The 12,613-nt window shown below is 54.0% G+C and overlaps 1 protein-coding gene across 3 annotated transcripts; it reads left to right on the top strand.

Annotated features, from left to right (window-relative positions):
• Window positions 1-231: 231 nt before the first annotated feature.
• Window positions 232-12,333, top strand: LOC124247756 (tumor necrosis factor ligand superfamily member 12). 3 transcript variants are annotated; one of them, XM_046677403.1, is made up of 11 exons: window positions 232-498; window positions 659-706; window positions 1,313-1,388; window positions 2,404-2,457; window positions 2,543-2,578; window positions 7,419-7,543; window positions 10,285-10,363; window positions 10,515-10,562; window positions 10,707-10,825; window positions 11,041-11,179; window positions 11,430-12,333. In XM_046677403.1, the coding sequence occupies exons 1-11, from the start codon at window positions 301-303 to the stop codon at window positions 11,537-11,539; spliced, it is 1,032 nt and encodes a 343-aa protein (XP_046533359.1). In that variant the 5' UTR covers window positions 232-300; the 3' UTR covers window positions 11,540-12,333. The 3 variants fall into 3 exon arrangements, with proteins under 3 accessions (XP_046533359.1, XP_046533357.1, XP_046533358.1); XM_046677401.1 differs by lacking the exons at window positions 10,285-10,363; window positions 10,515-10,562; window positions 10,707-10,825; window positions 11,041-11,179; window positions 11,430-12,333 and adding an exon at window positions 7,744-8,514 and having other exon boundaries at window positions 235-498; window positions 656-706; XM_046677402.1 differs by lacking the exons at window positions 10,285-10,363; window positions 10,515-10,562; window positions 10,707-10,825; window positions 11,041-11,179; window positions 11,430-12,333 and adding an exon at window positions 7,744-8,514 and having other exon boundaries at window positions 236-498.
• Window positions 12,334-12,613: the final 280 nt, after the last annotated feature.

Raw genomic sequence — 12,613 nt, 5'->3', positions numbered from 1 at the left:
CATGGAGAGCCCTCGGCCACACACCCCATGTCGGCCGGTTGCACACTCACACAAACATCGCCCCTGCTTTTACACGCCCAGGCGGTGTGTGCCTCTTCGCCGGGACTCGCTCTGCGCTCTGAACTCGGCGCGGCGCGCACACCGCTCTGCGCAGAGAGCTCGGCCGGGCTCGCAGTTTAATCACACAGTGTCCGGCTTCCTGTCCTCATCCCCCCCTCCCGCCCCGTTTCCCTTGCCCCTCCCTCTCCCCAGCCCGATCCGCCCGCCGGCTCCCCCTCCCCCGATCCCTCGGGTCCCGGGATGGGGGGGGCGGTGAGGCAGGCACAGCCCCCCGCCCCCATGGCCGCCCGTCGGAGCCAGAGGCGGAGGGGGCGCCGGGGGGAGCCGGGCACCGCCCTGCTGGCCCCGCTCGTGCTGGGCCTGGGCCTGGCGCTGGCCTGCCTTGGCCTCCTGCTGGTCGTGGTCAGCCTGGGAAGCCGGGCATCGCTGTCTGCCCAGGTGAGGCCCTGCTGCACACCCCTCCCTGGGCAGATTAGGAGCGGAGTCTGCAGAGCAGCTGATGGGGCCGGGTGGGCTGAGGGCAAGGGGCCAGAAAGATGGGTGGAGGGTGAGATGTCAGGTGGAGAAGGACACGGTGACGCTGCCTCCTTCCCAGCAGGAGCCTTCCCAAGGGGAGCTGGTGGCAGAGGAGGACCAGGACCCACTGGTGAGTGGGTGTGGATGCTGTCCGGCAGGCTGCCAGGCAAGGGAAGTGTGTGCAAGCTGAGGGTGCAGAGTGTGCCCTGGCTGTGCCAGCTGTGTGTGGGGAGTGTGTGTGCACCAGCCATGCGTGGGTATGTGAGAGAGAGAGAGGGTGACAACTGTGTGTAAGGGGTTTGTCCTGGGTTTGTGTCACCTGAGTAGGAAGGTGCTTATTGGCTGTGAGTGAAGTGGGAGTATGAGACATGTGAGCCGGCCGTGGAAGAGGGATGTGGGTTGTGTGTGCAGGGTGCGTGCGTACCCACTCTGCACGCTGATGGTGTAGGTGTGTGTAAGGTGCCAATTGCTCGCAGGGTCTATGCTGGTTCTGTGGGGGTTGGGGGTAAGAAAGATGCGGCTGGTCTTGGGAAGGGGAGGCGGGCTGGGGCCTGACCCTAGGAATGTGCCTCCCCTTGGCCCCAGCCACAATTGGCTGAGGGGCTCCCTCCCTCCCTAACACTTCTGTGCCTGTTGCTCACTGCTGCCTCTCCTGACAGGCTCCCTGTCAGTCTCAGTTTATGTCTCTGGGAGTCCCTGGCAAAACCCTGGTTTAGGTCTACCTTAATTCCCCTAGGAACTGAATCCCCAGACAGAGGAAAGCCAGGATCTCGTGCCTTTACTGAAACGACTGGTTCGGCCTCGCAGAAGTGGTGAGCATCCCTTTATCCCAGCCTCAGGATAAAGTCTGCTCTGTGGTGGCTTCTGGACTCAGTATTGCTTTTGTTCATCATGACAGCCCCGTAAAGCAGGCAGAGCAGAAACCATTATCTTCACTTATGGATGGAGAAACTGGGGCACAGAGAGTAAGGGGGGGGGTTCAGAGTCATGCAGCTAACCAGTTGAGACTCGAACCTAGAATTCTGACCCTCACTCTGAATCTTCTTCCATCACATGGACCTGCTTCTCACTTCAGACCCTGCCCCAAATATGCAGGAGGGATGGTCAGGAGTTGGGAGAACTGCTGGCGTTCTGATGTTGAACAGGTGGAGGAGTCAGAGGCGTAGGCCCCAATAAGCAAAGAGACTTACGAATGGGAGGACCATATGACCATATATCCAGGTTTGAACTGGACTGTGCTGGCTTACACCTGTTATTTCAGTGTGATTATTTTTTTATTTTTTTTTAAGAAACTGCAAGCCATTTTCCAGTGTGGTTATGCCATTTCACATTTTTACCAACAGTGTATGAGAGTTCTAGTTGCTCCACATCCTCGCCTACTTGGTATGATAGGTCTTTTTTTTTTTTTTTCCTGAGGAGGATTGTCCCTGAGCTAACATCTGTGCCAATCTTCCTCTATTTTTTGTATGTGGGATGCCACCATAGCATGGCTTGATGAGTGGTGTGTAGGACTGCGCCTGGGATCCAAACTCACAAACCCGGGCCACCAAAGCAGAGCGTGCAAACTTAACCACTATGCCATTGGGCTGGCCCCTCAGTGTGATTATTAATAGCACCTCTTTTGCTCTCAGAAGCATCCCAGTTTGGATGATAAATTATATAGTCACTCTACTTATGGAGGAAGATAAGGCCTGAGGTTCTGATGCCAGGAGTCTGGACAAGAATAAGGGTGCCAGGGTTCTGAGAGGGGACGGGGCTGGGGGAGTGGCAGGAACCCTCCAGGTGTGGGGGCACTGCTTTGCCCATCTGTCTTTCCTTGATTCGCAGCAGCTAAAGGCCGGAAAACACGGGCTCGCAGAGCGATTGCAGCTCACTATGAAGGTGGGTGCTGGGTGAGCCATGCCCAGGGCGGAGGGATGGCAGAGGGATAGGGCAGGTCTCCCCAACCCTGTCTTATATCTTACAGTTCGCTCACGACCGGGACAGGACGGAGCGCAGGCGGGTGAGACCCCATGCCCACCTCTGAGCTCTTCCCTGACTCCCACAGCACTGGCCTCCTGGGAAAGGGGCCCCTCAAAACCTTGACTTCCCACCCCTCTCCCTGCCTTCAGCCTCAGAACCCCAGAAGCCAGTTCATGAAAGTTCTCAGGGCTCAGTTCTCTCAGCTCTCAAACGTGGACTTTCTCTGTGACCCAGGCATGGGACCCCAGCAAGACCCCTTCCCCTCTTGGAATCCAGGCAGATTCCCCCACCAAACCCCCAGCCCAGTTCCTCCTTCAGTCCTCACTCTACTCCAAGAAGCATCATTGACTTTTTCCCTCTTCTTTCCCCTCCATATTCCGTGAATCTTCATGTTCTGATCATTTTCCCCAAAATGTTTCTAGTCTCTGCTCTTCTTTTCTATCCTCATCCCAGCCCCTACCTCAGCACTGCGACCTCAAAACCTCAAGCCCAGTCTCTAGCCCCTCCCTCATTCCAGACACTCTCCATTCCCAATTCTGTCCCACCTGTGTTGCCAAGTTAAGCCCCCCTAAACTTCACTTTCATTATTCCATTGCTTCTCTGCTTGGCTTCCAGCGTCTCCATAGTCTGGTCTCAGTCTCTTTTCCCTGCACACCCTTATGCCTTCTCCACACTTGTGGGGCTGACCTCCCCCCCCCCCCCCCCCCCCCCCCCCTCCCCCCTCTTGGGGGGCCCCCCCCCCCCCCCCCCCCACCACCACCAGTCTGCCTCTTCTGGACTTTGCACATACAATGCCCTCACCTGGAATGCCTTTCCATGTGACAGGTCAGGAAGCAAGACATGAGGGTGGCTTGGTCTAGGGCATTGGCAACTGAGATGGAGAGAAGTAGAAGGACTCAGCACATGGCTTGAAGATAGGGCTTGTTTGTGGATTGGATGTACAGGATGAGGGCAAGGGAGGAATCAGGAATGACTTCTAGATTTTTAACTTGAGCATCTTTGGGAATAATGATGCCATTTACTAAGATGGGGTTAACCAGGAAAGAAATAGGTTGGGAGGTGTGTAAATTAATAATTAAATTTGAGATCTAATAATAAACAAGTGGATAAACAATAATAAACAAGTGAGTTCCACTAACAGATGGCTGGACATAGTAGACTAGCTCAGGCCAGGCCAGGCCATTTCAAGTCAGGAGCCATGGCCATAGGGACAGTATTTAAAGCTATAGGACTGGATGAGACACCAAGGGAAAAAAGGGCCCCAAGAGCAAAGCCCTGAGGCTCTTGACATCTGGAAGTGGAGCAAAGGAGGAGAACCCAGCAGAGACTGAGAAGCAGCCAGAGTGAGGGGAAGAAACCCAGGAAGGGTAGCGTCTTGGAATCTACGAGAAGACACAGTTTCTAGCAGAAGGATGTGGCTGTCTGTGTTGAATGCAGCTGAGAGATCACATGAGATGAGGTCAGAGAAATGACTGGTGGGTTTGGTCATATTAAAGTCAACTGGTGACCTTGACAAGGGCAGTTTCAGTGGCATAGTTGGGATGGAAGCCAGCATGGATTGGGTTAAGAGAAAATGGGAAATAGGAATTGGAGACAGTAATAAACCCTTCCAGAAGTTTCTCTGACAGGAATAGAGAAATGGGCCAGTAGGTGGAGGGGGATGTGGATCAAGGAAAAGTTCAGTCCTTTGAGTGATAAGCAATACTACATGAGCCTCAGCTAACATCTGTCGAGTGTTTGATCTCATCTAATCCTCACAACAGTCCTAAAAGGAAGCTATTCTGATCATCTCCATTTTACAGATGGAGGTTATTTAACTGTCTGAGGTCATGATGATACTAAGTGGTGGAGCTGGGATTTGATCCCAGCTAGAGTGCCCTTGTGTACTGGCCATGGTCTGTGTGAGAGACGATTGCTGGTGTAGGGGTGGGGGGAACCTGCAAGGCCACACCCAGGAAGGCCACACCCAGAATGAAGAGAGGAACCCATCGTCCCATCATAACAAGAGGGTCAAAGGAGAGGTGGGAACAGGTCGGTTTGTAGTTTTGGTGGGGGGACATGAGGGAGCCCTTGTCTAATGACTTCTAGGTCCTCCAGAGAACGAGGGAGACAGGGGCAGGAGGTTTGAGGAGATGGTACAAAATCTTTATCTTGGAGAGTGCAAAAGCAAGCTTAGTGGGGGAAAGTAGGAAGATTACCACACAGTAAGGAATGTCGATTTGAGGTTTGTGGTTGTGAAACTGAGTGACACCACGGTCCCAGGTACATCCTGCCCTTTGGCCACAACCAGCCTTGGCTCAAGCTGGTTCCATAGCCAGGAATGCCTTCCCTCTTCCTCTCCTCTCCTCTTCATGCTCCAGACCAGCCTTCCTCCCCTCTGTATGGACCACTTATTTTAGCAGTCACCCAGACATTCATTCATGCATTGACTCAACACACATGCACTGAGAACCTGTTATTTGTAAGGACTGGGCTGAGTGCCCACAGCGAATAATACTCAGACCTACTCTCAAGAAATTGCTGTCTAGGAGAGGAGACAAGCATATAAATTTGTAAATTACATTATGCTATGACAAGAACAATAATAGAAATAGCCAGAGGTACACAGTGGCATAGAGGAAGACAACTTTACAATGGAGTTGGGGACTCCTTTCCCCCGAAGGTGTGGGCCTTGAAGTATGAGTGTAAGATGGACAAGGGGTCAAGGACGTTCTAGGTAGAAGGAGCCACTTTTGCAAAAGCCCCGAGTTTGCCAAGAGTATGATGAGGCTGGGCGACCATGAGAGGCTCAGTGTGGCTGAAGGAGGAAGTGCTGGAGGAGCAGGATGGGGCATGAGGCTGGAGAAGAATGTGGAAGCCGGGTCACAAATGGACTCTGGAAGTTACTCTGAGGCTCACATCTGCATTTTAGAAACATCTCTGTGGCCGTGTGTAGGGAATAGACTGGAGCAGATATGACTGGAAACAGGACGTCCAATGGGGAGGGAGGCCAAGAAGAGTCCCAGTGAGAAGGGGCCGAGGCCAGACTGGGGAGGGAGACAAGGCAGAGCTATTTAGGTAGCACAATTTGCAGGAAGTGGTGATTGGTGAATAAAGTTGGTAAAGAAGAGGGAGACTTGGCTACATGGTGGGAGGTGGAACCAGGAGCCAAATGTGGAATACAGACAGCAAAGCAAGTTTGGGGTTGGAGGGGCCAAGCTCAGTTTTAGTCAAGATGAGTTTGAGGTGCCCAAGGCTATTCCAGTGGCAGCAGTTAGCAGGGAGAGGAGGGTCAGGAAACCTCAGAGCTGGAGGCTCAGATCTGAGTCTGCAGGGTAAAGGCCGAGGGAACTCATAGGTGGGAATGAAAATGCTCAGCAAGCCTTATGTTTTCCTTGAGAAAGTAACAAGAACAGAGCCTTGGGGCTGGTGGAGGGTGAGGGACTGGGTAAGGCAGCTGCCCAGGCCACTGAGAAGAAGCCAGTGAGGCCCCAGGCCGGGGGTGGGGATGGGGGTGGGGAGGCCTATGGACCCAAACAAAGAGAGCTGTCAGCCATGTTCGCCTCATTCCCTTCATCTTCCCACCAGTGTTTGCTGGGCACCCGCTCAGAGCAGGCCCAGTCCCAGGCTCTAGGATACAGTGGTAAATACGAGCACTGTCGCTGCCCTCTTAGGGGAGTCAGACCCCAAACTATCACAAACATAAATGAACAAGATGATTTCCTATGTTGGTGGCGGCTATGAAAGAAACAGGGTGACTTGAAGAGCTTAATGGAGGCAGGGCTGGGACTGGCTATTTTAAACTGGGTGGCCTGGGAAGGTGTCTCAGAGGAGTTGCGACCTGACTGACAGAAGGTGCAAGTGTTCTGGGAAGAGGGAAGCGGGAAGAGCAGTCACACGCTCTGCAGGGACAAGGAGCTTGGTGCACGGCAGGAAGAGATAGAAGGCCAGGGCGCTGGAGTCTTGTGAATGAGAGGCGTGGAGGAGAGTAACTTGGAGAGGTAGACCCAAGTGGCCCACGGAGGGCCTGGGAAACCACTTGATACCCTGCTCTGTCATTTTACTATTTATCTTCTTTACAATCCACAGCTAACTTAGCCCAGATTTTTTTTTGGTAATGACTTTATTGAGATATACTTCATATACCATTATAATTCACCCATTTAAAGTCCAATTAAATGGTTTTTAGTATATTCACAGAGTTGTGCAGCCACAGTAATTTTAGAGCATTTTCATCATCTCAAAAAGAAACCCTATACCCTTTAGCCATCACCCCCATTTCCTCTATCCCCCCAGCCCTAAGCAACCACTGATTTACTTTCTGTCTCTCTCTATTTGCTTATTTGGACATTTCATAGAAATCATATAATATGTGGTCCTTTGTAACTGGTTTCTTTCACTTAGCATAATGTTTTCAAGGTTTATCCACACCATAGCATTTCTTTTTATGGCTGAATAATATCCCACTGTATGGGTATACCATAGTTTTCCTTATCCATTCATCAGTTGATGGACATTTGGGTACCATTTTACTACTTTTAATTTAAATAATTCAAGTGGTGTATGATTCAAGCACTGTATATATACATTCTTAAAGTAAAAGAGGCAAACAATATAGACCCAAAATATAAAAGCCCCCACACTTCTTCAAACCTACTCTTCTCCCCAGAAGTAACTGGTGACAGCTTGCTCTGTATTGTTCTGGTCATATATGCTGGATTCCTTCACACAACTTCCTGTTACACTATGGGCATAGGCAGTGGCTCCTCCTTTCCCCTGAGCCATCTATCTATCTTCTGGGTAAAGTGGGCCCCAAAGGTTTATAAACTCAGTGGATCCCTGGAGAGTGTAAGGAAGTCCTGTAAATGGACTTTCCCCTATCTCTGAACATTCACATTCAGGTGTAGACGGGACCGTGAGTGGCTGGGAGGAGGCCAAAATCAACAGCTCCAACCCACTGCGCTATGACCGCCAGAGCGGGGAATTCATAGTCATCCGGGCTGGGCTCTACTACCTGTACTGTCAGGTAAGCCCCACCTGGCTCCATGGGTAAAGCAGGAACTGAGGGAGAAGGGTTTGGTTTAGGGCATGGGGGCAAGCTAAAGGAGGGGAGGGGGAAGCTTGGGATTTGGGCTGGAGAGCATACCTGAGTCTTCAAGGAGATGTGAAATTGACAACGAGGGCAAGCAGAGCCCTGGACTCTGCCCTCCCTCCCCCGCCCCCCAGGTGCACTTTGATGAGGGGAAGGCTGTCTACCTGAAGCTGGACTTGCTGGTGGATGACACGCTGGCCCTGCGCTGCCTGGAAGAGTTCTCAGCCACGGCAGCTAGTTCCCTCGGGCCCCAGCTCCGTCTCTGCCAGGTGTCTGGGCTGTTGCCCCTGCGGCCAGGGTCCTCCCTGCGGATCCGCACGCTCCCCTGGGCCCATCTCAAGGCCGCCCCCTTCCTCACCTACTTTGGACTCTTCCAAGTTCACTGAGGGGCCCTGGTCTCATGGTGGTTTTCCCAGGCTGCCAGTTCCCCACAACAGCTCTCTGAGCACCCCAGTCCCCTCTGCCCCACCCTAAGCTGCTCCTCCCCCCAGACCTGCCCCTCCCTCTGTAGGCTGCCAGGGCTTCACGTGTTCTCCACACCACATAAATACTCCCGTTCGACTCTGACAGCTCCCCCACTTCTGGGTCTCCACCTCTCTAGCTCTCAAACCCCTGATCTTTTGATGCCCCCATTTATCTCCTGGCTCCCTGCCCTGGCCACAGCCCCCCAGGACACTGTGTATACTGTACTCTGGGTGAGGATGGGTCCTGAATACCCCTCTTCAGGCACAAAGAGGGGCTGGATGCCAGAGAGACTGGGACTAGGCCAGGAGTTCCCGAGCGTGAGGGGTCAGAGACCAAGACAAGCTCCTCCCCTAATTCCCTGTGGATTTTTAAAACAGATATTATTTTTATTATTATTGTGACAAAATGTTGATAAGTGGATATTAAAGAGAATAAGTCATGGCCTCTCTCTTTATTGGGGCTTAGGGGACATTCTCAGTGTAGCCGAGGGCCATGGGAAGGGGACCTGGGCATTGGGGAGTGGGGGGCAGGACACTTGGAATTCCAGGGTGATGTACAGGCTTGGGAGTGGGGACCCACATGCTTCCAACCCCCGAGGCATGAGCAGAGAGTGGAAAGGCAAACTGCCAGGAAAAAAATCAATCCTCTGCACAAGGTCCAGCAGAGCAACCTCATTTACCTAGGAGGCGGGCTTCCTCCTGCGGGGAATCCCTGGCTGGGAGGATCAGGGGCCCTTCCTCTTGGCAGCCTCGGGACATTCAGCAGGTGCTGGCACAAGCCCTGGCTGGGATGTGGGGTGGGAGCAGGCCTGGAAGGGGGCTCAGGGTCCATACGCAGGACGCTGGGGCCCAGGAACACTGGACTCTGGGCCCCTGGGTCCAGGGGAGGAATCCTACAGTGGTAGGGTGCTTGGGGCTGTCTCTTTCTCTCTTTGTCCAGAGCCTTATGTAAGAGCTTTTCTCGGGAAACAGGAAGTCCTGCTTGCCAAGTTCAGCACAGGGAGTAGTGCAGGCCTTATTCCAACACACCCGGCCTGGCCTTAACCCCAGAACTCAGCCAGTTTCTTGCTTCCGCGACCCTGGTTCTCCTCCCACCGACCCCCTCCCTCCTTCCCCACTTTCAGTCATTCCTAGCAAACTTCCCCAGAGATCTCTCCCATGCCTGAGCCAGAGGGTCTTCCACCCTCACCACTTGACCCTCAACGCTGCCCAGCTTGTCCCTCCATCCCTGCTCCTGGCACCATGCCCCACAGCCAGCCAACCTTCCCTCCCCCACTTCTGGGGCCGCCCCAGGGTTCCTGTGCTCTGGCCGCTCCTCCTGGGTGTCACTGGCAGCCCCGTCCTTCCTAGAGAGACTGACACCAAATTCTCCTGAGGCTGGAGGAGGGTGAGGGGTCTCAAGACAACACTGGCCCCACAGCGGGGTGCCAGGAGCACCAACAGTGCCCCGAGCTTGCTTTCCTCCTCCCTCCTTTTTATTCTCAAGTTCCTTTTTATTTCTCCCTTGCGTAACGCCCTTCTTCCCTTCTGCACCACCGCCTGCACCCCCACCCTCTCCGCCACCTCCTTGCCACCCCACTCCTGAGACCACAGCTGTTGGCAGGGTCCCCAGCTCATGCCAGCTTCATCTCCTTCCTTGCTAGCCCCCAAAGGGCCCCGGGGAGACATGGGGGGCCCGGTCCGAGAGCCGGCACTCTCAGTTGCCCTCTGGTTGAGTTGGGGGGCAGCTCTGGGGGCTGTGGCTTGTGCCATGGCTCTGCTGACCCAACAAACAGAGCTGCAAACCCTAAGGAGAGAGGTGACCCGGCTGCAGAGGACTGGAGGGCCCTCCGAGAAGGGGGAAGGGTATCCATGGCTGAGCCTCCGGGAGCAGGTGAGTGAGGGGAGAAGGGTGCCTGGGAGAGAAAGATGGGTGGCAGGGCCATCTGTGGGCCTCAGTTCCAGCCTCCTGATCTGTAAAGTTTCGACTGGGTGCAAGAGAGGGTCCCAGGTTTGGAGGTCAAGGGAGCAGCCATTCCAGGAAAGGAAACTGTTAAAGATTAATGCTTCTTGTACCTAACAGATCCTGGAGGACAGCCAGCACCAAGACTCAGCTTGCTGGGGAAAGGTGCATGAGATGTGAGGCATTCCTGGGGCGGGGGAGGGCTGGGGAGAAAGGCTGTCTGGGACCCTTGCATCTTAGTCTAACCCTGACCTTCTTTCCCTGAGCAGAGCCCTGAGGCCCTGGAAGCCCGGGAGAATGGGGAGAGATCCCGGAGAAGGAGAGCAGTGCTCACCCATAAACAGAAGAGTGAGGCCTCTGGGGTGCCGCAGGGGTGGGAGGTGATCAAGATGCATGGGGATTTGGAGATTGATACCCAGAGTCAGGGTGGGGGTGGAGGGCTGGCAACAGGGCAACCGGAGTAGTGGGCACTGCTGAGATTTTCTCCTTCTCTCCTCAGAAAAGCACTCAGTTCTGCACCTTGTTCCCATTAACATCACCTCCAAAGGTGAGCACTATTTTATATAATGGCTTTTTGGGCGGGGCAAGATCTGGGAACTGTGGGGCTGGCACCTGGGCCCAAGAGAATCTTAGAGGTGAAAAGTGTCTGAGAGTGCACAGAAATCCTGACTACCATACTCCTCACCTCCAGAGGACTCTGATGTGACAGAGGTGATGTGGCAACCAGCTCTAAGGCGTGGGAGAGGCCTGGAGGCCCAAGGATATGTTGTTCGAGTCTGGGATGCTGGAGTTTATCTGCTGTACAGCCAGGTAACCCCAAACACACCTTGAGCCTCACCTGGGGGCCTGGAGTCTTGTTCTCCCAGAGCCTGTATGCCCCAGTACTGAGGGTTCCCAACCCCTGAGCACACTGAACTTAGAAGACCCTTCTTCATTCCTTGGCTCCCTCGACAGGGCTCCTGAGGCCATCCAGAACTGAGCCATGCCATCCTATTTTCTTCAACATCTCCTCCCTTCCCTGCCAGGTCCTGTTTCATGATGTGACTTTCACCATGGGTCAGGTGGTGTCTCGGGAGGGCCAGGGAAGGCAAGAGACTCTATTCCGATGTATAAGAAGTATGCCCTCCAACCCGGACTGGGCCTACAATAGCTGCTACAGTGCAGGTGAGAGCCGTGTGGGCAGTGGAGGGCGGCCATGAGAAGACCAGGACATCTCTGACCTGGGGGCAGTGGTGAGGGAGCTACAACAGGGGGTTGGAAGCCTGGGTGTTGAGGCAGAGCTGAGGAATGAAGGACAGAATACCTAAGTCCCTATAGGAAGCAGAAAAGAAGGTTGAGCTGGAGAAGGGAGGGTGTAACATCAGAGTATCTGCATGACTGTTCTTCACTGAGCAGAGTTTCTTCCTTTCCTCAGGTGTCTTCCATTTACACCAAGGAGATATTCTGAGTGTCTTAATCCCCCGGGCAAGGGCGAAACTTAGCCTCTCTCCACATGGAACCTTCCTGGGGTTTGTGAAACTGTGATTGTGTTACAAAAGATGGTTCTGAGCTTGGAAAACCAGGGTGGGTACATATTGGAGACAGCCAAGAGCTGACTAGACAAAGGACAGGAAATGGGCAGGAACAGAAGCCTCTTCTGAGTTTGACTGGAACTTTGGGTTGGACAGCTCATGACTTTCCTCCTTTCCCTTTCCACCCACACCCCCTAGCCTTTGATTTTATGGATGTTAAAGAAGTAGAATATTTTGCTTTTATCGCCCATCCAGCCTCAAATTCTTAAGGGGAATGGAGGGGGGAGGGAATGCCAAGCATTGTCTAGACCTGCTCTGGGTCCCACTGGAATGCTTCCAGAACAGCACCACCATCTAGCGGCAGTTTGAGAGAATCATCCCGCCTGTTGGCAGAAGTCCATGAAGTCTCCCTCCACTCAGGAAAACGTTCCCTATGCCAAACCTCTCCAGGTACCCTCTGCGTCATCGCCCCACAGGAAGCCTCATCCTCACTTCCTTCTCTCCATCTACTGGGCCTCAGTTTCCATCACTATCTCCAGAGGTGTATTTATTATGCGCCCATCTGATCGGGGTGCCCGACGACGACGGCCCCTTTGCAGCCACATTACTCTTCGGGTCCCAAGTTTTGCCTTTCATGCTCTCCATTGCCCTGGAGTGGCAGGCCACTCCAAGCCCTTCTGGGCTGGGACGGGTAACCGGGGAGCTTTGGATGAATCGAACGCCCTGATGCTGGTCTTGCCTCACTCCTCTGAGCTCTTCTTTCTGCTCAAGCCCTGCTTAAAGTTAAATAAAAGAAAATAAATGATACCTCGGATCCATTTCCCCCACTGCCTTGCCTCAGCCCCATCCCTGTACCGAGAATCTCCCTGCCCTCCCGGCTCTCCTTTGGTGGGCCCCGCTTGACCAAGGTATCCGGCCCCGGTCTCCGGCCCCTAGACGGCTAAGAAGGCAGGGCTACGCAGTGAGGCGTGAAGCGGCCCGGGACGCGCAGGCGCAAAAGGGCAAAAGGCGCGGCCACAGCGCGCAGCCGAGGTCAGCGGGTGTGCGCAGGCGCAGCTCTGCGCGGGCTCGGGGGCGGGACGGTCCC

Source organism: Equus quagga, chromosome 11 (genome assembly GCF_021613505.1).
Source record: "Equus quagga isolate Etosha38 chromosome 11, UCLA_HA_Equagga_1.0, whole genome shotgun sequence".
Taxonomy (NCBI): Eukaryota; Metazoa; Chordata; class Mammalia; order Perissodactyla; family Equidae; genus Equus; species Equus quagga.
Note: the sequence above shows the minus strand (reverse complement) of the source record. Positions and strands in the feature narration are given on the sequence as shown.